Source organism: Microchirus variegatus (genome assembly GCF_963457635.1).
Source record: "Microchirus variegatus genome assembly, chromosome: 9".
Taxonomy (NCBI): Eukaryota; Metazoa; Chordata; class Actinopteri; order Pleuronectiformes; family Soleidae; genus Microchirus; species Microchirus variegatus.
Window position 1 is genome coordinate 8,513,702 of NC_139810.1, and position 23,389 is coordinate 8,537,090.

The 23,389-nt window shown below is 45.0% G+C and overlaps 1 protein-coding gene across 2 annotated transcripts in view; it reads right to left on the minus strand.

Moving 5' to 3' along the window:
* znf512b (zinc finger protein 512B) overlaps nucleotides 1-23,389 on the minus strand; it is a 75,506-nt gene that overhangs the window by 19,099 nt on the left and 33,018 nt on the right. Inside the window, exons 8-12 of one of the 2 annotated variants that reach the window (XM_083894769.1) lie at nucleotides 22,397-22,524; nucleotides 18,398-18,490; nucleotides 5,285-5,383; nucleotides 3,916-4,176; nucleotides 2,596-2,940 (exon numbers count right to left, since the gene is read on the minus strand). In XM_083894769.1, coding sequence (XP_083750895.1) covers nucleotides 2,596-2,940; nucleotides 3,916-4,176; nucleotides 5,285-5,383; nucleotides 18,398-18,490; nucleotides 22,397-22,524 — 926 coding nt within the window. The remainder of the gene's footprint in view (nucleotides 1-2,595; nucleotides 2,941-3,915; nucleotides 4,177-5,284; nucleotides 5,384-18,397; nucleotides 18,491-22,396; nucleotides 22,525-23,389) is intronic. The other variant, XM_083894770.1, reaches the window with a different exon arrangement.

A 23,389-nucleotide genomic window follows, 5' to 3' on the forward strand; every position in this document is an offset into this window, starting at 1 on the left:
ATCTGATATTCCCTTAATTGCAGCGTTAATGCGTCTACTACACAAAGACTGAGACCATGGAGTGAAAACAATGAAAAAAGTGTGCTCTGCTCAGTCTGTCACCACATTTTACTGAGATCTACTCGGATCCCCTGCACTTCATCATGACTGCACTCGATATTCGTCATAAAGACCATTATTTGGATGTAGGGATAAAGCTGCGTGTAGAGAAATGTGTTGGATACGGAGAGCCTGCTTGGAGGCTCACGTATGCGCATAGCCGCTGCCGTTCCGCCCTGGAGGGTGGGACTTTGAGGGAGGCGGAGGTGTTCATGTTCAAATTTTTACTAAGTGCTGTGAGACATGCAAGAAAGGTAAGTATAGCTTTAATTAACTATTGCTAATGATTCAATTACACTGAAAACAACTCTTTGCAAGTCACTAGTCACTCAAAGTCACAGTTTCATGCAGCCGTGCAGTGATGACTCCACCCACGTTGAGTAGGTACTATTTTTGTAGTGGAAACGCAACCTAAACCATCTTGTGCCAAGGCAAGGCGAGCCGGGACGAAAGTGGAAAAGAACCATAAGTAACTTTGCATTTGAGCTGACTTTGAGCGTTGTAAATCTTCACTTTTTAGGCATGTGTCACACTAACGCCTGTGACTTATTGCCCACTATAATGTTTTAGCTTCGGCCACAGCTGTTGTCACCTATTGCTGGTATGTAACTGTAATTGGAAGCAATTCTGTGTTTGTCAGACACTGATGAAAATCTACAGCTGATATGCAAAGCTCTATGTCAACTCTAAGACTGACTGCCTTGGGCATTCCCCCAAACAAATGATGTAACATACAGGAAGTTTGTTTTTTTATTAATATTATATTATACCTGCTCTCTCACTTTGACTTAGACGGCAGTGGGTCCCTTGTTTTGCTTGTGCTGCATGTGTAAATGGTAAACGATCTGCATTTATACAGAGCTTTTCTAGTCTTGATGAACACTCAGGGACATACTTTACGTTTGTCCCTGTGCCAAAATGCAGTGGTAATTTCTTCTTTATAGAGAAATTAATATATAATATTTATCATACACATGTCACAGCAGATGTACATACAAATGTTCTTCATTATGCAAAATGTATAAACAATAAAAAAATATATAGTTGGTGAGGGTGCAAGCATATAATCAAGGTGGTAGCAGCCTATTGAGCTTACTGTCATGACTACATTACATGACATTAACCTCTTCCAGGTTTCCCCCTGTACCGGGGACAGCGTCACATGCAGCGACAAAAACATCATAACACCATGTCTAACTTTATAAACACAGAAATGCTGCATGCCCACAAAAAGGTCAGAAACTCAGTTAAAAGCTCATAAAAAAACATTCTCATGTTCAAGAAACACAGTTAAAACACAGATGGATCAAACCAGCAGGAGCGGGAAAAAACGTTACATTGAAAAGCGGCACCTGAGCTTCAGCGTGATTATGTAAACAAAAAAAACAGAGAATCTACAGATTCCAACAGTACCATTTTTTATCACTCTACGACCAAGATTCACGGATCCAGCCCCAAAATAAGAGCAAAACAACTGACTTTCAAGAAATACAAGCAGAAATATTGTCTTACCTTTACTGTTGATCAAAATAAGTTATTTCCACCAGAACAAAACCGCTCCTAATGAAGAACTACACTTCCCAGCATGCTTTGGGGACTATTCCCGGTCTGATTCTCATTCAATACAGAGCAACATTAGATTGTTCTGAATAGAGTAGGGAGAATGTCCGCACAAATGCGACATACGCATTTATGTCCTTTTGACTCACTAATGAAGTGATTCACACGCATTTGGAGACCGGGGTCTGATTCTACCGGTTTAGAGGTTTAAAACGTGCTGTCAATCACCCAAAATGACCAAGGTAAGCCAGAGCTATGGTGCTGTGTAACTGAAGACTCTGCAGAGACACAGAGTTGTTATTACACACCATTTACAGTGAGTTATCATACTTTTTTTCAAAACAAGTTCTTTTTAGACCAACGTGACATGTAAATAAAATGAAATGGGTTTTAATTTGGTACCTAAGAAATCTCAAATGGCACGTATGGTGCCAAACAGTGCCAAAAGAGAGAACGCCTAGACATCTCTTTACTAAAACCTCTGTCATTTTACTCTGCTTCACTTCAGCAGCATCAGACTTTGCACAGCTCATGTCCACATGTTGTTTCATGACCTCCATGTGTTTTTAAGCTCCTACTGCATATTTATTTTAAAGGTGATATTTGCTTTAAAACGCAATGTTTTTTAGGCGAGAGAAAAAAAATCCTTCATTTATGCTGTGTTCCATGTGCATTTACTCTGAAACAGTGGCATCTACAGTGAAACTTACACCTCTGGTGGAATCTCACAAGTGTTATCTTTATTTTGATACGAAAATAATCCACATAGAGCTTGTAACTGCAGAAATTTACTCTATTTAATTTGGGCATGTCATTTTTTTCAGCAGGGGCTCTAACAAGAGGGTAAGGGAAGAAAAGGTATAATGGGGGGGGGTATCTGATAATACATTTTAATACCCCGAGTTCATGCCTATAATATCTTGTCAGAGTACTCACCCTCTTGCTGTCAGGCACCAGGTCGTCTTTGATGCGTCTCTTGGTGCCCCAGTCTTTGGCCAGCTCGTCCTCTGCAATCTCTTGCAGGTGGAAAACAGCCACCTGGGCTGAGCGGCGCCTCACTCTGCCACTGGGGGTCCGCTCAAAGTCTTCCCCCCCCTGGCTTTTATCCCGCACTGCTTTCTCAGTGAAAGATTCCCTCTCCTTTCCTTTCCCCCTCTCTTTCTGCCTGGCTTCTCTCTGCTTCTCTTTGGGCTCTTTGGAGGGAGCTTTCTTCTGCCAGTCCGTCTTCTCAGGCTGATTTTGCTCCTTCTTGCCTCCTGCTGGAGACTCCTCTGACACCACCTGCAGGTGCAGTGCAGAAGGACATTTCTTTAACCTCCCTGCAATGTTCAGTTTAATCTGATAATCTGATTTGACAACTCTCCTAAAGCATAACCACTGTGTTTTTCCATCTTATTTCACAAGAGACTAGAACAACCAAAACTAGACCCCCTCTTCTGAGGCTAATTCCACCCCAAGAAAAAGATTTGCCAAGAAATGGGCCGAGAGCTGAATGAGGGGAGGAGGATGGAGGGAAAGTGGGGGGCATTGAAGGGGGTGTGGTCTGGTAGTGAAATCTGATACTGAGTTGCAAGTGAGAGAAGGTGACAAAGTGAGTCTGGGAGAAAGAGCCTTCTGCTGACAAGCTTGTACCAGTGAAAATTTGAATGCAGTACCTGCAGTAGAGGGGGGCAGTAGATACGCAGATGTTTATCATATTGTGTTTAATTTCAATACTTTACACTAAATTGTGAAGATTTGCCACTGGATCAGTTTTACAGTTTAACCTGTTTAGACTGTAACATCTCTTCATTCTGTTTAATTTCCTGTTTTAATTTGAAATCTAAATATTCTTCACTCAGTGCATATCCATTTACCTTCTGCCCTCCACTTTGTGATTTTGATTCCTTTGCTTTATTCTGACTGCCTGCCCGTCTACGGTACCTTTTCTCCAAGTAAACCAATATTGCTGCATACCTACTACCTGCGTCTGTCTGAGTGTCATGCTTGTGATTCCACTTCCTGCTCTAGTTGTTACATCACCATAAATTGTATAAAGTTATAATGAACCCCACCCTCTAACTTCTAGGTTTCTTTGTCTCTAGCAGTTACACATGAAAAACTACAGATGCTACAGATGCTAGTTTTTTCATAGTTTAAAGGGGTATTAATGTGATGATCATTACCGTTTTTGTCTTAATATAAGAACACTGGTCACATAAGACCACAAACTCCATGAGAAAATTAAGTGGAAAACATTAACCATTGTTTTCTCACCCTTTCTTTGCCAGTATTGTTGTTGGTGTCAGTTGTATTATCCTTGTTGTTGCTGCTGTTGTTGTTATTGGTGGCAGCCATGGCAGTGATGGTCGGTGAGTGTTCAGTACGTATGTGGTAGTCTCTGCCAGCTGTGGAGTGGTAGGTTTTTCCACAGTGCTGACACAGAAACACAGGCTTCTCGTCGTCAGAAAACTCCCCTCCACAACGCTTCTGGTGGTACTGGTAGCCCATCAGACTGGAAAAATGGGCCGAGCAACCCTGTATGTGTGTGTGTATGTGTGTAAAATGTTTATGTGATCGTGACAGAAATGAAAAACAGATAAAAAAGTATACCAGGGCCTTAAGACAGCAACAACTCCTGTCCTGTCCTGACCTATCCATTTTCTACCACTTTATCCTGCACAGGAGGGTTGACATAGGGCGATAGGCGGGGTACACCATGGTACACCTTGCCAGTCCATCGCAGGGCCACATATAGAGACAACCATTCACTCTCACTTTTTCAATTTAGAGTGTCCAATTTACTTAATCCCCATATTGCATGTTTTTGGACTGCGGGAGGAAGCCGGAGAACCTGGAGAAAACCCAAGGCACACTGGGTTTAGAGCCCAGGGTCTTCTTGCTGCAAAGGCTAGAGTGCGAACAACTACAACTGTGTGGCCCTCCTGCAAACTTAAAGTAGCTAATTTTGTCATCAATAGGCTTTGGTGCAGGGAGTGATTGTTTTACAAAGCAACACACTCTTCAGTTTAGAAGCACTTGTTTAAAAGCAAGGCAACATCAGTGAACATATTGGACACTCTAGACTACAGCTGATGTAGATTTTATGAGTTCAGACTTTTGTTAAGAGGCTAAAATGTATTTATTTTTATTTATTTAGCGCACCTGACCCATTTGCTCCTTGGTAAACCATGTGTTAAACACACTATGCACTGTATAAAACTGATAAATTAAAACTGAACTGTCCCTTATTCCTCATAATGAAACAATGAGTGTATTTGGTTATTATTGTCTTAAGAAAACACAAGGAAGCTGCTCATTTTTCAGTGAGTGAAGACGTCACTGTATCGGCTCTATTTCGCACAACTTTTTCTCTCCACAATCTTTCTCTACCGTTTCCACTCTAGTGTGTGTAATGGGAAGCAGAGTGTTAATGTGGGTTTTGGGCAACATGTCAACAACGGGGCATAAAGGAGAAAGGACTGAAGGAGGGAAGTAGAAGGAGGCTGAGACAGGAAAAAAGGAGTAAGGGGGAAAAGGGAGAAACTAGCTTGTGAGGAGAGAGGGAAATGTGTCATTAGAAATTGGATAACTAAAAAATTAATGACAGAGGTGGAGAAGGAGAAGAAAAGGGGTCTGTGCAAACCTCACGAGGACATTTGATTCGTCCCATCTGTTTGAGAACTCGACGCAGCCTCTCTCTCTCATCATGCTCGTCGCCTGTCTGGCCTTCACTCCCCGACGGCTGAGGAAAACAAAAATAGTGTTGACAGTGTGGTGTGTGTCCCACCAACGAATTACAAATACCCCACTCACATTTTAAAAATACAACTATTATTCCATTATTAATTAATTACTGAATTAAACATGTATTTTGATAATCATGAATCATCTGTTTGAGTGGGTTATTTTCATAATTAATAATAAGATTTCTGATTTTTTTTTCAGCTTAAATGTGAATATTCTCTGTTTTTTTTTGCACCATAAAACAAAGAAATCATTAAAACTGGCCAAGACATTTGAGAATACCATCATTTTGAGCTTTGGTAAACACCCATCAAACCTTTATCAACCCAACAGGTAGTCAATTAATCTAGAAAATAATCAGCAGATTGATAATTTATGAAAATGATCGTTACTTGCATATATGACGATTAAAAATGTGTTTCTCATCTTCATTGTGCCAGGGCGATTGATTAGTCTCACTGCGGGCTTTTCTCAGGGCATGTTTATGACAACTGTCAAACTCATGTTTTCACTGGAGCGTTGGCTTGTGGTGCCAAAAAACAGCCAAGACCAGAACAACAGATGGTGCCAGGGAGGAGGAGGATGAGGATGAGGAGACGTGCAGAGGACTGGAGGAGCCAGTCTGGGTTTAGGATTCCCATGGGGAAGGAATTCATGTGTTTTGTAATGTGTTTACACACAGAGAAAGAAGAGAATGGCAGATGCAACCAGAGCTTTGTGCAAAGTTTTGGGAGGAGATAAGATACACTCTCATTTACACAGTCAGAGGAATAACATTTGCATTTAAAGGCACAAGATTTATTTTTGGCATTATGTAAGGACAATAAGTTCAGAGGGTTTTAAAAAGGGGACACCCATATATTTTTGTTATTGCATAGTTCATGTTATTAATATTTCTTGTTATTCATATTGTATGTTATTAGTATTTTCTATTTAATTTAATTTAAAAGAATCATTGTGCTCTAGTTTCTGCAAGCAGGCAATACAGAGGTGTAGTGGCGTCTTTACGCCACAGGAGGGAGTATCCCCACAAATGAGCTCTGTCCACGGTAAACACAGCCGATGCACACTGTATTTCCTGCATCCAGCTGGACAGAAGTGCGACTGTATTGTTCTGTATCTTTTCAGGTAGGCAGAAGGGAAATCTTTAAAATAGACATATAACAGAGTCACAGAGTTAGAGAGGTTATATGGCGAGGAAGTTGGCCGAATATTCCTGCTATGTTGTAAGTTATCCCTGTAACTCTGGAGCTGAAGCTAATGCTAAAAGTTAAGCTAACTGGACACGATGAGCCACGTTAGCTGCTAGACGAAGTTACAGGGATAGGTGCAGAGAACTTGTGGTGTGTTAGGAGTTTATATGTTTATACCAAACCATAAATATGGTGCCAATGTAACAGAGCCAGTGAATTTGTGTGTATATATGTTTAACTGAACTGATTGAATCTCGATGCACACAGTGTATTTCCTGCATCCAGCTGGACAGAAGTGCGACTGTATTGTTCTGTATCTTTTCAGACTGTCCAGTAAACAAAGTTAATGAAGCCACACTGCGTCTTTATTGAAGTGTGCAACAATTACTGATTCTATAATAACCACACATGGATGCGTATCAAATTCGCTGTCCATACCTTATTTTTCCTTGAAAACTATACGTTGTGCAGAGTTTCCCCATAAACACACAGTATGTTTCATTGTGGCGGCCAGTTGAACACGACACAAGGTGGACTAACTAGTGGGGAGTCTGAGCCAACATGGTATTACAACGCCTCTTTTTTTATCCGCTATGTCTCTCCTGGTCCCAGTGCACATTTTTTGTCCTGCAGAGTTTATCCTTATGCACAGCGGCATGCTCCCACTGGAAGTTCCTTCCATGACACACACACACACACACACACACACACTGGTAGGTGGGATCACACCCTGGAGGACACAGTTCGCCAGTCCAGGGACCCACATCGAGACAAACAACCATTCACTCTCACACCTATAGTCAATTTAGAGTGTCCAATGTACCTAATCCCTATGTCATAATGTTGGTTTTTGGACTATGGAAGGAAGCCGGAGAAAACCCACACACACAGAGAGAAAATGCAAACTCCATGCATAAAGGTCCTTGTTCCAATCTTCTTGTTGCAAAGGTAAGAGCGCTAACCACTACACCAACCCTGTGGCCTTATATTATTTTCAATTTTGTATACATTTCTGATTCAACTCTCTGTGTTTTTGTTTTTATATCTACTGTGGTCCAGGCCGATTAAAAGTGCTTAATTAAATAAAACTGCCTTGCCGTATAGTTCTAACACCTCACAGAGAAGATGGCAGCGTCACAATCACATCAGCGGAGTCAAGGTAAATCTCAGTGGGTGACCGATGTCCTTCTGTTAGCATGCTGGGTGTCACGATCCATTCCACTTTCCACATTTCTGTCTTTAGTTTGTATTGTCCTTTGCTGCTCCCTGGTGTTTGCTTTATCTCTCAGCAGGGGGCGTGGTTGACCCAGTTCTCCAGATGACCCCAGAGATGACTCCACCTGCGCAGCTCCTGCCCAGCTGTTCCTGATCAGCGATCACGCGGACTTATAAGGTGGGGCTTCGCACTTCTCTGGTGTCAGATCCATGTTTTCACTCTGCTGGTAAACACGTATACTTACCTAGCTAGAAGAAACTATTGACTCAAACCTGGTGACTTACCTGAACCTTCCTCTCAGGTCTCCACGTCTCCTGCTGCTGAGAACAACGCGGACTCTCCTGCGGATTCCACTCTTCCGGGATCGCTTCCTCCGGTTGTGTCTCCAGCTTGCTCGTCTTCTCCTTTTCCACACGAAGCAGCCGCTTCGCCACAGACTCTCTAAGAACAAACGTTACTCCTCCGCTACATCCTGAGTGAGTTCGTTCCACCTGGAACACAAAACAAACTGTGTTGCCGAGAGAGCTGTTGTGTATCCTGGCTCAGCTGTATTCGTTCACTTAGGCTTACCTTCGTGTTGTTATATCCTGTTGACGCTTGTAACATCTGGTAGTTAAATAAAAGATACTTTTACTTACCTGCCTCTGTCCTGTCTGCATTCGGGTCCTCATATTATATTCTCAACGTTTCCTTTTACGGAAACGTAACAGTTGGATCTGACCAACCATGGACCCGGCAGACAGAGACAGCTTCAAGCAAGCGCTCACCGCACACGGTGAATCGATTAGCCGCCACGAGGCTTCGCTAGTTGATGTTGCTAACGCCATGAAAATGCTAACAGCTAGACTCAGGCCGCTTCATTCCTCCGCTTCACCAACTCCTCCGTCTCCCCAGTCTCTTCTGGTAGCCTCGTCGTTTCAACATGCTATGCAACCCCGTAAGCCATTTGTTCCGACTCTCGAACGCTTTTCGGGGAAACTGAACAAATGCTCAAGCTTCTTATTTCATTGCTCTCTGGTTTTTGACTTACAACCGGCTACTTACCCGTCTGACCATGCGAAGATAGCATTTGTTGTTAATCTGCTCTCTGGAAGAGCCGCTCAGTGGGCCGCGGCCATTTTCCGTAATGTCCGTTCACGTCTTACTTGCCTTACTCTGCCTTCGCTACTGAGTTAAACCGAGTCTTTGATCATTCTTTCCAAGACAACGACATTGCTAATCGGCTACTCGCGTTAAGACAGGGCAGTTCTTCAGTGGCGGATTTCGCGGTGGATTTTCGTATTTGTGCTTCAGAGAGTGGGTGGAACGACACCTCACTTCGAGCTATCTTTTTACGTGGGTTAAACGATGAGTTAAGGGACGAATTGGCCACTCGAGACATAACACCTAGTCTCGACGCTCTAATAGACCTAGCCATTCGTCTAGACTGTAGGCTTAAGGAGAGGCGACGCGATAAGCGCGTTCTTCTCCTCGTCGTTCGACTAATATTTCTCACTTCCCCGTCTCTAACGCTCCACCGTTTAAATCACCCACTCCTAGTCTAAACAATAATAGTGAACCTATGCAGCTGGGCCGCAACCGTCTATCACCCACGGAGAGACGACGCCGACTGCAGTCTGGTTCCTGCATCTATTTTGGTGTCACGGGACACCTCATCGCCTCATGCCCCAGCCGCCCAAAAGTTTAAGCTCACCAGCGCACGCAGGAGTGCAGTGAGGTGAGTAGAGCGGTTTCAGTTCCTGCACCCATCAGAGTCTCGCTTCCAGGACAACTTCAGTGGGGAGAAGAGAGGTTGTCCCTCACTTGTCTCGTCGACTCAGGGGCCGACGAGAACTTCATAGACACTCTTCTGGCTGAGCAGGCGGGGATTCCAACTATCCCGTTGGACCAGCCCAAGACCATCTCCGACCTCAATGGCAATCTACTCGCCGAGGTGACTCACCGAACCGACACCATCACCATGGTCCTGTCTGGTAATCACGTGGAGGAGGTCTAGCTGTTCCTTATCCCAGTTTCATCGGCGTCGCTCGTCTTGGGGCTTCCCTGGCTGGCTCGCCATAACCCGGTTTTCAACTGGTCCACTGGTCAACTCTCCAGTTGGAGCGTCCACTGCCACTCTCATTGCCTCAGATCCGCCAGACCTTCTTCACCAAGGACTCCAGACACCAACCCCGAACCTCCTGATCTCACCGGCGTTCCATGACCTCGCTGAGGTCTTCTCCAAGGGCCGTGCGCTTTCGCTACCACCACATCGCCCGTACGACTGTGCCATAGATCTTCTTCCTGGGGCCACTCTACCATCGAGGCGTCTTTATAACTTGTCACGGGCCGAACGTCAAAGCATGGAAGACTACATAACCCAGTCTCTGGCGACTGGGCTCATCCGGCCGTCCTCTTTTTTTGTGTCCAAGAAGGACGGGACTCTCCGACCGTGCATTGACTATCGTGGCCTTAATGATATAACCATAAAGAACCGTTACGCTTTACCTCTCCTTGATGCTGCCTTTAACCCCCTCAGTAAGGCACGAGTGTTTTCAAAGTTAGACCTACGTAACGCCTACCATCTGGTCCGTATAAAGGAGGGGGATGAATGGAAGACAGCTTTCAATACACCCCTAGGTCACTTTGAATATCTGGTGATGCCCTTTGGCCTCACTAACGCCCCTGCTGTTTTCCAGCATCTGGCGAATGACGTGCTGCGTGACATGCTGGACAGGTTCCTCTTTGTGTACTTGGATGATATTCTCATCTTTTCCGAGAACGAAGAGGAGCATGTCCAGCATGTCCGTTTAGACTATTGGAAAATAAACTATTTGTTAAGGCAGAAAAATGTTCATTCCATGCAAGATCAGTTCCATTCCTGGGGTTTATTGTGGAACAGGGAAGTCTTGCTCCCGACCCTTCCAAGATCTCGGCTGTAAAAGACTGGCCTACACCTACCTCCCGGAAGCAGTTACATCGCTTCCTAGGCTTCGCGAACTTTTATAGACGTTTTATTAAGAACTACAGCAGAATTGTTGAACCCCTAACAAGACTAACTTCTCCTAATCAGACGTTCCTGTGGTCCGGTGATGCTGAGTCTGCGTTCCTTCGATTGAAGGAGATGTTCACTTCTGCCCCTATCCTGTCCCATCCTGACCCAGAACGTCAATTCGTGGTGGAGGTCGACGTGTCCGACACCGGTGTGGGGGCGGTCCTCTCCCAGCGCAGCCCCGACGACCAGAAACTCCATCCCTGCGCTTTCTTCAGCCGTCGACTCTCTCCCGCTGAAAGAAACTACGACGTTGGGAATAAAGAGCTCCTGGCTGTCGTCTTGGCCCTCCAAGAGTGGAGGCACTGGCTAGAGCGGACCGCTCAACCGTTTATCGTCTGGACCGATCATAAAGCCCTGGCCTATCTACAGAACGCCCGAAGACTCAACTCGAGGCAGGCACGTTGGGCTCTCTTCCTGGGACGCTTCCAGTTTACCCTCACCTTTCGCCCAGGGACCCGGAACGTAAAGCCTGATGCCCTCTCCCGACTGTATGCTCCAGATCCTCCAGAACCAGAACCCGGAACCCTCCTGCCGTCCTGCTGCATCCTAGGTGCCGCCACTTGGCCAGTGGAGACGAGAGTTCGCGAGGCCCAGGCGACCGATCCCGACCCTGGAGGAGGACCACCCGATCGCCTTTTTGTGCCCACGGTCGCACGCTCCGAAGTTCTCCAATGGGGCCATTCCTCCAAGTTGGCTTGTCATCCTGGTACTGCTCGAACTCTCCAATTCCTCAAACAGCGTTTCTGGTGGCCTGGTTCTGCTTTTCCCACACTGCACTGGGGCCAGGTAATTGTGACCATGTCACAATGAAAATAAAATGAGACTGTGAACATTTCAAATGTTTTTTTCTTCTGCTTAATGTGCAAAAAATAAAAACTCAATACCTCAGTGCTTTTACAGAAACAACAGTAATTTCTTATGAGACTGACCAACACAGAAAAAAACTCAAAACTTCTTCACTCAAACCATACAACTGTATATACAACCACACATGAACAATATAAAACTAGAAAATTATGTGGCAAAATTTTGATCGTGCCTGCTTCTTGCTGCCAATTTGGATGGATTGAACCTTTAAAACTTGGAAGTATTTAGACAAAGTGGTAATTTTGTGGAATCAACCTTTAAAATTTTGTGGAATCAACCTTTAAAACTTTAAACCTCCCCCTCCTTAATTCCCCCAATCCCTGTTCTATTTCATCCTTACTGACCGCCAGAGGCGGTGCTTTAGCACTGAATGTCTCCATCTTGCGCATGCGCAGGTCGAGTGTTTATACCAACAAAGTCACCCATGACCCCTGATGACGCCGGCTAGCCTATATCTTCCGGTGACATCAGAGGATCTGTTCCTTTTCATCTTCTCGCTTTCGCAGGTAGACGCATGTCAGCGAAATTCTAGCTGAACTTAAAGCGTCCATTGCCGCTCCGTCGCTCGTAGCCTTGTGACAATCTGTCGGAGCTGCGAGCTGCGAGCTGCTCGCCCTCCAAGGGCTGCGACGAGCGGAGACGGGAGGTTCGTCGCGGTTCGCCGTGAACACCACGAAATAGAAGTTGGATCAGCCAACGCTACAACTGGCTGAGTATACCAGGCGTCTTTCGCCTCCTTTGAGAATATGTCTTCTCTGTAAAATTAAGTCGGTGAAGGCGTTGTGCTCGCTCTCTCCCGACATTTCTGTATGTTAGTTACGGGCGCTAGCGGTAAGCATTGCCTGCTCGACCTAGCATCTGTATAATCGGTACACAGCTGATCGTACCCGCTTTGTTGCGGTCATATGTTGGTGAAGAAAGTGTACTCGCTCCCTCTCCCCACATCTGTACTTCTCCTATATCTGTGAGTAATTGTACAACTTGTACCGTTTTTTATCTGTACTTATCCATGTTATGAAGAAAGCATTGCTTTAATCGCTACACCGACGGTTATACCCACCTTCGGTTGTACTTTATATGTCGGTGAAGCCAGCGTACTCGCTCCCTCTCCCGACATCTGTACTTCTGCTATACCTGCAGAGGCTGACACAGAGTCTGTGTAATTGCCACACAATTGGTTGTACCTGCCTTTCGTTGTAGTTGTATGTCGGTGAAGCCAGTGTACTCGCTCCCTCTCCCGACATCCCCACTTATGCTGTATCTATGAGTAACAGTACAACGTGTACTGCCTCTCTCCTTTTTACTGTTATGTGTCGGTGCAGACAGCGTGTGTGCTCTCTCTTCGACATTTGTGTGTTAATTACAGGCACTAGTGTCAGCACTGCTGCTTAATCTAGCGTCTGCGTAATCTGTACATTATACATGTCAGTGAAGCCAGTGTACTCGCTCCCTCTCCTGACATCTGTACTACTGTTATCCGTGAGTAACTGTACAGTGAGTACCGTTTCTCGCTTTGTTTTTTCTTTTCATGTGTTGGTGAAGACAGCGTGTGCGCTCTCTCTCCCGACATTGGGTTGTTGCGCTGGCGGTCAACATTGCTTGCTTGACCTAGCGTCTGCGTAATCGCTACACCGCTGTTTGTACCCACCTCCAGTTGTAGCTTCATATGTCGGTGAAGCCAGCGTACTCGCTCCCTCTCCTGACATCTGTATTTCTGCTATATCTGTAGAGGCTTGACCTAGAGTCTGTGTAATCGGTACACAGCTGGTTGTACCAGGCCCGCCTTTCGTGGTGGTTGTATGTTTGTGAAGCCAGCGTACTCGCTCCCTCTTCTAACTTGGTACTTCTGCTGTATCTATGAGTAACTGTACGATGTGTACTGTCTCTCTTTTTTACTCTCCTGTCGGTGAAGACAGCGTGTGCGCTCTCTCTCCCGACATTTGTGTTTTTAGTTACAGGCGCTAGTGTCAGCACTGCTTGCTTGACCTTGCGTATGTGTACATATGTCGGTGAAGCCAGTGTATTCGCTCCCTCTCCTGACATCTGTACTACAGTTATCTGGGAGTAACTGTACAGTGAGTACCGCTTTTGCTTTGGGTTTTTACTGTGTTGATGATGATGATACACCGTTGGCTGTACTCTTCATTCTAGTCCCCTGTAGTAAGCAGACGTGTTCCACTAAGGCTAACTGCATTAGATACCTGTTTGTGAAGGCAGTGTGTTCGCTCCCTTTCCCATCGCAGGTGTATACTACTACCTCTAGTAAAAGCCACATCTTGAGCTGTGTTGCTAGGCAGGATGGTTGTATTCGGCGCAGCAAGCCAACCTTTTGCTGGTGAAGGCAGTGCTCGCTCCCACTCCCAGCATAGGCGGGTGCTGTTGCCCTCCAGTTAGCAGAAGTGTGAAGAGCCCACTAGGCTAACTGTATTTGTCTGTGCGACACCTGTTGGTGAAGTCAGTGCGCTCGCTCCCTCTCCCATCACAGGTGTATGCTACTTACCGTCAGTAACAGCCACATCTCGAGCTGCGTCTGCTCGGTGGCGACAGTCTGTATTGGCGCAGCAAGCTGACCTTTGCCGGTGAAGGCAGTGCACTCGCTCCCGCTCCCAGCATAGGCGGATGCTGTTGCCCTCATAGTTAGTGTGAAGAACCACTAATCCTGACTGTATTCGGCTGTGCGACACCTGTTGGTGAAGGCAGTGTGCTCGCTCCCTCTCCCATCACAGGTGTATACTACTTACCGTCAGTAACAGCCACATCGAGCTGTGTCTGCTCGGTGGTGACAGTCTGTATTGGCGCAGCAAGCTGACCTTTGCTGGTGATGGCAGTGTTCTCGCTCCCGCTCCCAGCATAGGCGGACGCCGTCGGCCTCATAGTTAGTGTGAAGAACCACGAACCCTAACTGTATTCGGCCGTGCGACACCTGTTGGTGAAGGCAGTGCTCTAGCTCCCTCTCCCAGCATCTGTTGCTTCTCCCACTCTACAGCCGCTGACTGTCACCATGCTTGGTGACCACTCCTGTGCGACCTGTATGGCCTCCCTGCAGCCGGAGGACGGTCATGATAGGTGCCCTCCGTGCCTTGGCCTCAAACACCTGAGGGAGGGGCCGTCGGAGGATCCGTGCATGAACTGCAGCTTCATGCCCAGGGCAGTGAGGGTTGCCAGACTGGCTGAGGTTGAACACCTGCTGGGTCATGTTCTGAAACCGGACCAGCCGACCCCAGCCCAGCGACGGCCACCAGCACAGCCTAACCGACCTAAGCGTCGGGCTGCAGAGGCTGTGGGCGCCCCCTCTGGGAAGTGGGGTCGAGGAGTCTAAACTGGCCTCCAGGGTGGACCAGCTGACTGAGGAGTTAAACAAGATGAAGACCCTCTTCATAGCCGTCCAGTTCTGGGACCGGTGCAGGGGACGCAGGTTTTTCCGCTTCCCCGCTGCCACGGTCGAACCGGAGGAAGATGTGCTCTCCGTGGCGGCTTCAGCCACCGAGTTCACCAACTATGGGGCCAATGTGGTTCCCCAAGACGCGTACTTTCACGTCCCCATAGCACCAGGCATTTTCTGCAGCCTGCTCTCAGGGCCGCCATTATCAGTCCGGGGTGCTCACTGCTCCCGTTCGGCCTCTCCCTTCACCACTGGTGCTTGCCAGGTGTGTGGCAGCAGCCCTCTCACCCCTGCAGTCGCGGGGCATGAAGATCCTCAGAGTGATCTTCACAATGAGCTGCCTGGTTCCCTCTCAGAGTACACTTTTCTAGGGGGGTGACTCTGGATGCCGTTGCCATGAGGGCCTGTCCATCACCTCGGCGTGTGGACGACATCCTCATCCTCCTTCTCCTCTTCAGATCCTTACTGAGGCGGTGCCTCTGGCGGTCAGTAAGGATGAAATATAACGAAAGTTACGTATGTAACTACGGTTCTATGAATCCTGGATGACCGCCAGAGCGTTCTGTCACTTGGAATCCTCGTGGTTTCGCGAGAAGATTCTGCAGGAACAGATCCTCTGATGTCACCGGAAGATATAGGCTAGCCGGCATCATCAGGGGTCATGGGTGACTTTGTTGGTATAAACCAGGGGTCACCAACCTTTTTGAGACAGAGAGCTACCTTAAGGGTAAAAAATAATATGGAGGGCTACCATATAATATTTTTTTGTTTGTTTACCATTTAAATGATTAATATTATGCATTCAACTGCATACACATTCATTCCAGTGCTTACTCCTAACGATTACCAGTTTTTATAAACAATATCAAAGATATTTTACTGAGTGATCATATGGATACATGCAAGTGAGGTGAAGTGAAGTGAGCCCGCGGGCACCGTATTGGCTGCCTGTGGGCTACCAGGTGCCCGCGGGCACCACGTTGGTGACCCCTGGTATAAACACTCGACCTGCGCATGCGCAAGATGGAGACATTCAGTGCTAAAGCACCGCCTCTGGCGGTCATCCAGGATTCATAGAACCTAGTTACATACGTAACTTTCGTTCCCCCTCCTCCTTCCAAAGACCTGGGCCTAACTATCCAAAACTGGTGAAAAACAGTAATATTGATGATAGAGATTACATTTCGTCAGGAGGCTTTTAGGAGCTCCCACATTTAAATTTGTAAAAAAGGGGTGAGAAATACATGTTTCATTCCCACGCACGCCATACACACTCATACTAAAATCTGAAAACGTCCAAGGAAAGTAGAAAGCGTAAACGTTTAAGTATGACGACACTGTGAGTTTCCAAATTGGGCTGGGTTGTGATCATTGTTTTGGTCACAACCCATTGTTTTTGTTTCCAATTCATGTGTATGTGGAACATTTTCAAATTTTTTGTGATTTTTTTGGGAGTTCTCATTGGTTTGAATTGCTAGAGCAAAATTAAAATACAGTAATATGTAAACTGATAAACATGTTACTATATAACTAATAATTAATACTGTGACACCAACAGGATGTCACAAGGTTTTCTGTTCGTACGTTCATTAATCTTTCATGTCACTTTTTTGAAATGGGCTGTGTTGAATTATTCAGCAAAATTTGCTTTTGCCATTCGTTGCTCTAATGAAGAAGAGTGTGAGTATGTGTGTGTGTGTGTGTGTAATGGTAATATCTTAATGAAGCTCTCTGCTGTCAGACGCACAACAGCTGCACAGAGAGGAACACCAATCACAGATGAAATGTATCATCACTTACAAAACCACAAGAGGGAGGGGGCAAAACAGCTGAGAGTCAACATACAACAGATACAACACACTTCGTTCATTTAAGTGTCCTGAGGCTTTTGTTGCTACATGCAGGGAACCCCCAACATGAGTCCAGTGAAAACTGACACGACTGGATACCATGGATTTCTATACATAGAGCCACAAGTGCAAATTTAACCAACCCCCAATTCTTTGCATCTGCTTTGATGTGGTAACTAATAACTTATGACCCCAGTTATTTATAGAATTATTTTATTTAATACAATATTATTTATTATATTTATTCTAATATTTATATTTATTTATTAATAAAAATATATATTTATTTTATACTATCCTCTTGGTGGGCCACACGGTTGGTGTAGTGGTTAGCGCTCTTGCCTTTGCAGCGATAAGACCCATGTTCGAGCCCCGGTTGGAACAAGGGCCTTTCTGCAAGGAGTTTGCATGTTCTCTCTCTGTGTGCGTGGGTTTTCTCAGGGTTCTCCGGCTTCCTCCCACAGTCAAAAAACATGCAATATGGGGATTAGGTGAATTGGAAAATCTAAATTGACTGTAGGTGTTAGAGAAAGAGTGAATGGTTGTTTGTCTCTATATGTGGCCCTGTGATGGACTGACGAACAGTCCAGGGTGTACCCCGCCTATCGCCTATGTCAGCTGAGATTGGCACAGCACCCCCACAACCCTCTGGTGGAGGATAAAGTGGTAGATACTGGATGGATGAATATACTCTTGGATATAAAGCTGCGTTCAGGCAACAGTTGCACTCATTCACGTCAGTTGACAAATGGAAATTCCAAGTTCTTTTCGCGAAATCTAGCATAAAATAGGGTGAATTTGGGCCAGTGGGTGGCGCAGTGGGTAAAGCGTAGAAGCTACAGTCCTCAACACAGGTGGCCCTGGTTCAAATCATGTCAAAGCATGTCATTCCCTCTCACTCTGCCTCCCCCTTTCCTGTCTATCTCTACTGCATACTATCAAATAAAGGCAAAAACCCAAAAATAGGGTGAATTTGAATTTGTTTTTCTAAATGACTTCATTCAAAGTTTAATACCACGACATTGAATGCAGCACTGCTACTGAAGCCTTTACATGGTGGATTGTATACTTTTGCCATTACATCCTTTCCCAAATTCTATACTTACTTTCTTACTGTACGTACACTGAATTGCAATGACAGTTTGTGTTAAGCAGTCTGTTGAGTCATCATGAGTCTTCATTTTCTCTGAAAACTGTGTCCTGAGTAGTGGATCTAGTAGGAGACCGTTTTAAACATGTTATGGTGTGTGTGAACTCGTACTCACTCAAATATCTCGATGCATTCAGCTTTTTCTATTTCTATTTAAGCAAATTTAACTTAAACATCCATTTCATTCAGTCATCATCAGTGCACCAGAATATTTTAGATTTTTCAGAACACATCGTTCTTGAGTCATCGTGAGTGTGAACCATTCTCTATTTCACTCCATTTCTTCATCAACATACATTTTTAAATCTGTGTGTGCACACCTTGTTGCTGTGCTCAGCCATGGTGTGGTAGTTGAGGCCGGCCTTGGACCTGAACTGCTTTTGGCACTGCTGGCACTTCAGGGCATCCTGGAGCTGCAGGGGTTAAAGGGCAAACACAGGATCAAATTACATTTTCTATGAAAGGAAACTAACAAGTAGCCTCACTCCCTGCTGGCTCTGCTCTTTATTGGATCTATCGATATAGAAGCAACATTTCATGTGTAACTTTATTAGTGCATTATTGTGGAAAAACTAAAAGGACAAAGGCCAGTTAAAGAACCAGGAAAAAGTCAATTAAACAAACAGCATTTCTTCGCTTCAGTATTGATCTGGAGACATAGGTGTGATGGTGACTGACCCCGAGGTAATGTGGTGATTCTGTCATTACTTAATGGCAGACTGTCACTTTAATGACACGTGGGCCACTGGGTCACAGAGGCATTATTCTCACTCCAGCTGCCCTTGTCTCCAGGAGGAGGAGTGAGCACTTCCTTTAACCTCATTTATTACTTCCATTGAACCATAATAGAGTGCAATGCAAACAAACCACAGACGTGTATCAGTGTCCAGCTGATATTCACTTTCATATAAGGGTACACGAGTATAGAATATAACATGGTTTGGGATCACTGTGCTGAGATACTGTCCAATCAATGTATTGACTGTAAAGGCTCCCCAGACTCTGCGAAGGGGGGGGGGGGGGGGTATCTCATAACACTGCAGTCAAAGTTAAAGGGGAATATGAGGATTCTTCAAATTTTCACACTCACATTTATTGCAAAAATCGCAAAAAACTGCCGGTAGTTTGCTTTTCTGTTTTTTTTCTCCTGGTGAATCTGAAATTTGACTTAAGAAAATATGCATTTATCATGCTAAGAATTATGGTAAATAAGCATGAAACGCAATACACAACAGAAGAAAGTACATTGGAGGTGATTTTATGGTGATATGTAAGATATACAGTGCCTTGCAAAAGTATTCACCCCCATTGGATTGTTACCTATTTTGTTATATTACAGCATTTAGTTCAATTTTTTTTTAATCTGAATTTTATGTGATGAATCAGAACACAGTAGTCTAAGCTAAGACACTAAGTCTAAGTGAAATGAGAAAAACATATACATAAAAACAGAAAATTGGCATGTGCATATGTATTCACCCCCTTTGTTATTAAGCCCATAAAAAGCTCTGGTGCAACCAATTACCTTCAGAAGTCACATAAGTAGTGAAATGATATCCAAGTGTGCAATCCAAGTGTCACATGATCTGTCAGCACATACACCTTTTTTGAAAGGCCCCAGAGGCTGCAACACCAAAGCAAGAGGCATCACTAACTGAACACTGCCATGAAGACCAAGGAACTCTCCAAGCAAGTGAGGGACAATGTAGTTGAGAAGTACAAGTCAGGGTTAGGTTATAAAAAAATATCCAAATCTTTGATGATCCCCAGGAGCACCTCCAAATCTATCATCGCCAAATGGAAAGAACATGGCACAACAACAAACCTGCCAAGAGACGGCCGCCCACCAAAACTCGAAAAAACGGCCGGGCAAGGAGGAGCTGCAGAGTTCCACAGCAGAGACTGGAGTATCTGTACATAGGACAACAATACGCTGTCCGCTCCATAGAGTTGGGCTTTATGGCAGAGTGGCCAGAAGAAATAAAATGGCATTTTTGAGTTTGCTAAAAGGCATGTGGGAAACTCTCAACATGCATGGAGGAAGGTGCTCTGGTCTGATAAGACTAAAATTGAACTTTTCAGCCATCAAAGAAAACGTTATGTCTGTAACAAAACCCAAACACATCATATCACCCAAAGAACACCATCGTCACAGTGAAACATGGTGGTGGCAGCGTCATGCTGTGGGGATGTTTCTCAGCAGGCCGGACTGGGGAACTGGTCCGAGTTGAGGGAAAGATGGATGTTGCTAAATACAGAGCTATTCTTTAGCAAAACCTGTACAACTCTGTGTGTGATTTGAGTTAAAGATAAAGATAAAGATTAGTCCCTTATTAGTCCCGCAGTGGGGAAATTCCAATTACTGCAACCGTGAATTAATGAACACACAGCACACAGTGAGGTGAAGTACATGCTAACCCGGAGCAATGAGCTGCCTGCATTCAGCGGTGCTCGGGGAGCAGTGAGGGGGCCTTGCTTAGGGGCACTTCAGCCGCAGACTGGTCGGGGATAGAACCGGCTACTCTGCGGTCTCAAGCTCGAAGCCCTAACCACTAGGCCACAGCTGACAGGACGGCGGGTCACCTTCCAGCAGCAAAATGATCACAAACACACTGCTAAAACAACACTTCAGTGGTTTAAAGGGACACTGTGTAGTATTTATGGGTTTATATAACCCAAAATTCACTTTTTTATACATATTATGTGCTCCTGCATTGTCTAGTCGCTGTATAATAGTTTTGTTTCATTTTCGTAGTGTTTCAAAAAGTCATGTAAAATAACATGGTCGCGGGCCGCGGTTGCATTGCCACTGTTAGCAGCGAGACGCCATGTTTCTACCGGAGCCTGTAAGGACAAACGCGAGAGTACAAATCAAGCGTCTCTTTACTTGTAGCGGAAGTCCCGCCTCCACTCTCTCCGCTTCGTCTGCTACGGCCGCGGTAGCTCGCCCTCTCCCTCGCCTCACGAACCTCATCTGTTGACACGGAGAAAGACGACGAGGACGACATTTGACCAGCTGCGGATACCGTAGGGCTCAAGGAAGGGAGGGGGTGAGCAGATTTAGTAAATTTCAGCCTCTCCTCTAAATGGCACTATAAACTACTTACTTCACCTTTAAGGGGAAACATTTTGTGAATGTGTTGGAATGGCCTAGTCAAAGGCCAGACCTCAATCCAATAGAAAATCTGTGGTTAGACTTAAAGATTGCTGTTCACAAGCGCAGACCATCCAACTTGAAGGAGCTGGAGCAGTTTTGCAAGGAGGAATGGGCAAAAATCCCAGTGGAAAGATGTGGCAAGCTCATAGAGACTTATCCAAAGCGACTTAGAGCTTTGATAGCCGCTAAAGGTGGTTCTACAAAGTAAAGTCAAGGGGTGAATAGTTATATGCACAATGACTTTTTCTGTTTTTCTGTCCCATTTGTTGTTTGCTTCACAATAAAAAAAAAATACAAATCTTCAAAGTTGTGGGCATGTTCTGTAATTTAAATGACGCAAATCCTAAAACAATCCGCTCTAGACCTCTGACCTTATCTGAGCACCTTTAATGGTGTAAGAGGTATATTCCTTTCCTTTCAGTGTTAAGTTTACTTAGAGAAATGTTTGAAGCATTTTTTGGGTTGTTAAATTGATCATTTTGTTTTTTGGAGTGATTGGGTGCAGCAACAGTTGACCTGCATATCACACTTTCCTCTCTTGTTCTCCACTGTCTTCAGTTCGCCATCTCTAATCTTTCTATTTATGTTGTCCACGTTTGTGGCGGGATGTGGGATTGGGATCAGTGTAATGTGATCTGTGAATCTGAGTGACAGTTCTGTGAGTGACGTGGAGCGAGAGCGGGTTGCTACAGTCAAGTATTGCGTTTAAATTGTTTAAACACAAACACATCTTTGTAATTGACATTTTAAAAAAAAGCTCGAGCTCGACCCGAGTCAGGGCTCTCATGTGTTGGTCCTGCAAACATTTCACAATAAAAGAAGGGCATCAGGACAGAAAACGGTTGACTGCTTTTACTTTGAAACAGAGACATGTTGGTATTTATAGCATATAACAGATGAAAAATTGGTTTTAGGCAATGTGGCTGCTCAAGTCAAATGACACAAAATTAAAAGCAAGACATTTCACAGTGCAGATGCTCGGTTCACTCTTCAGTTCACTAATGACGCAGTGAAACTAAGCGTTTCCTGAGGTGTTTGTCTTGCGATGATATTGAATGCTCTCACAGGAAAACTCTTAATGGGTTTCACAGCGAGCCATGCACACCGCACCCTGCTCCACCACTCTGATAGATGTGTGTGTGTGTGTGTATCATCCACTGACCTTCTTGCAAATCTCCATGTGTTTCTTGAGGCCGTGGATTGTTTTCCTAGTGACAATGGAGCAGGTGGGACAAACGACTTCACCTCGCTCTGAGATCGCCCGCTGCCACTGAGTGTCAGGTACCACACCTTGGAATTCACATGACATTCTGTCAGTCATCAGGTGATGGTACTGGTTTTATAGTCCTGTCCTTTCATGTCCTCACTATTCTTGTTCCCTTGTTTTAACAAATGACAACGTATTGTAGTGGCTTATGTATGTAAAATAATCCATGAACAAGTGACATTCTCATTTTGCATCTTCATAGAGCTGGAGGTTAACCACCATCCATTGTAACTCACTTTCGATTGGACCTTAAATTTGAACTGGTGACGGGCTGCAACGATTACTCGAGTAATTGAGTAACTCGATTACAAAAATTCCCCGAATATTCATTTAATTCTCATCTCGCGCATTATGTGGCCTGTTCAACGCAGGGATCATTGTTCCACACGGACCGTTATAGCAGACGCACACTCGGATTTCAGCTGGCGCGATGATGGAGAGTGAAACAGTTCGTAAAATGCCGAAAATGTCCAAAGTGTGGTACCATTTCACGCTTAAACAAGAAGCCAACAAGGTGCAGTGTAACCACTGCAAACTACAGCTGGCGTACCACAACAGCACGTCCACAATTCAGCATCTGAGCCGAAAGCATCCAGTTTCTAATGCTAACGCCGCCAGCACACGATAACGTAAACATTGATGTTTCACTGTAGTTTATCGGAGCGTACTGTATTTGTAGCGATGTCGTGACTCGTGATACGATTTGACTAAATACGATGTTAAGCTTTGAATTGTTTTAATAATTATTCATGGGAAATTGCAAGGGAATATTATTGCCTAAACAACAACAACAACACACACACACTCATCTCGTCTCTCTCACGCACGTGTGCAAACACACACACACCCACCCGTGTACCACACCAAGGCTGTTTCATTTCCATTATG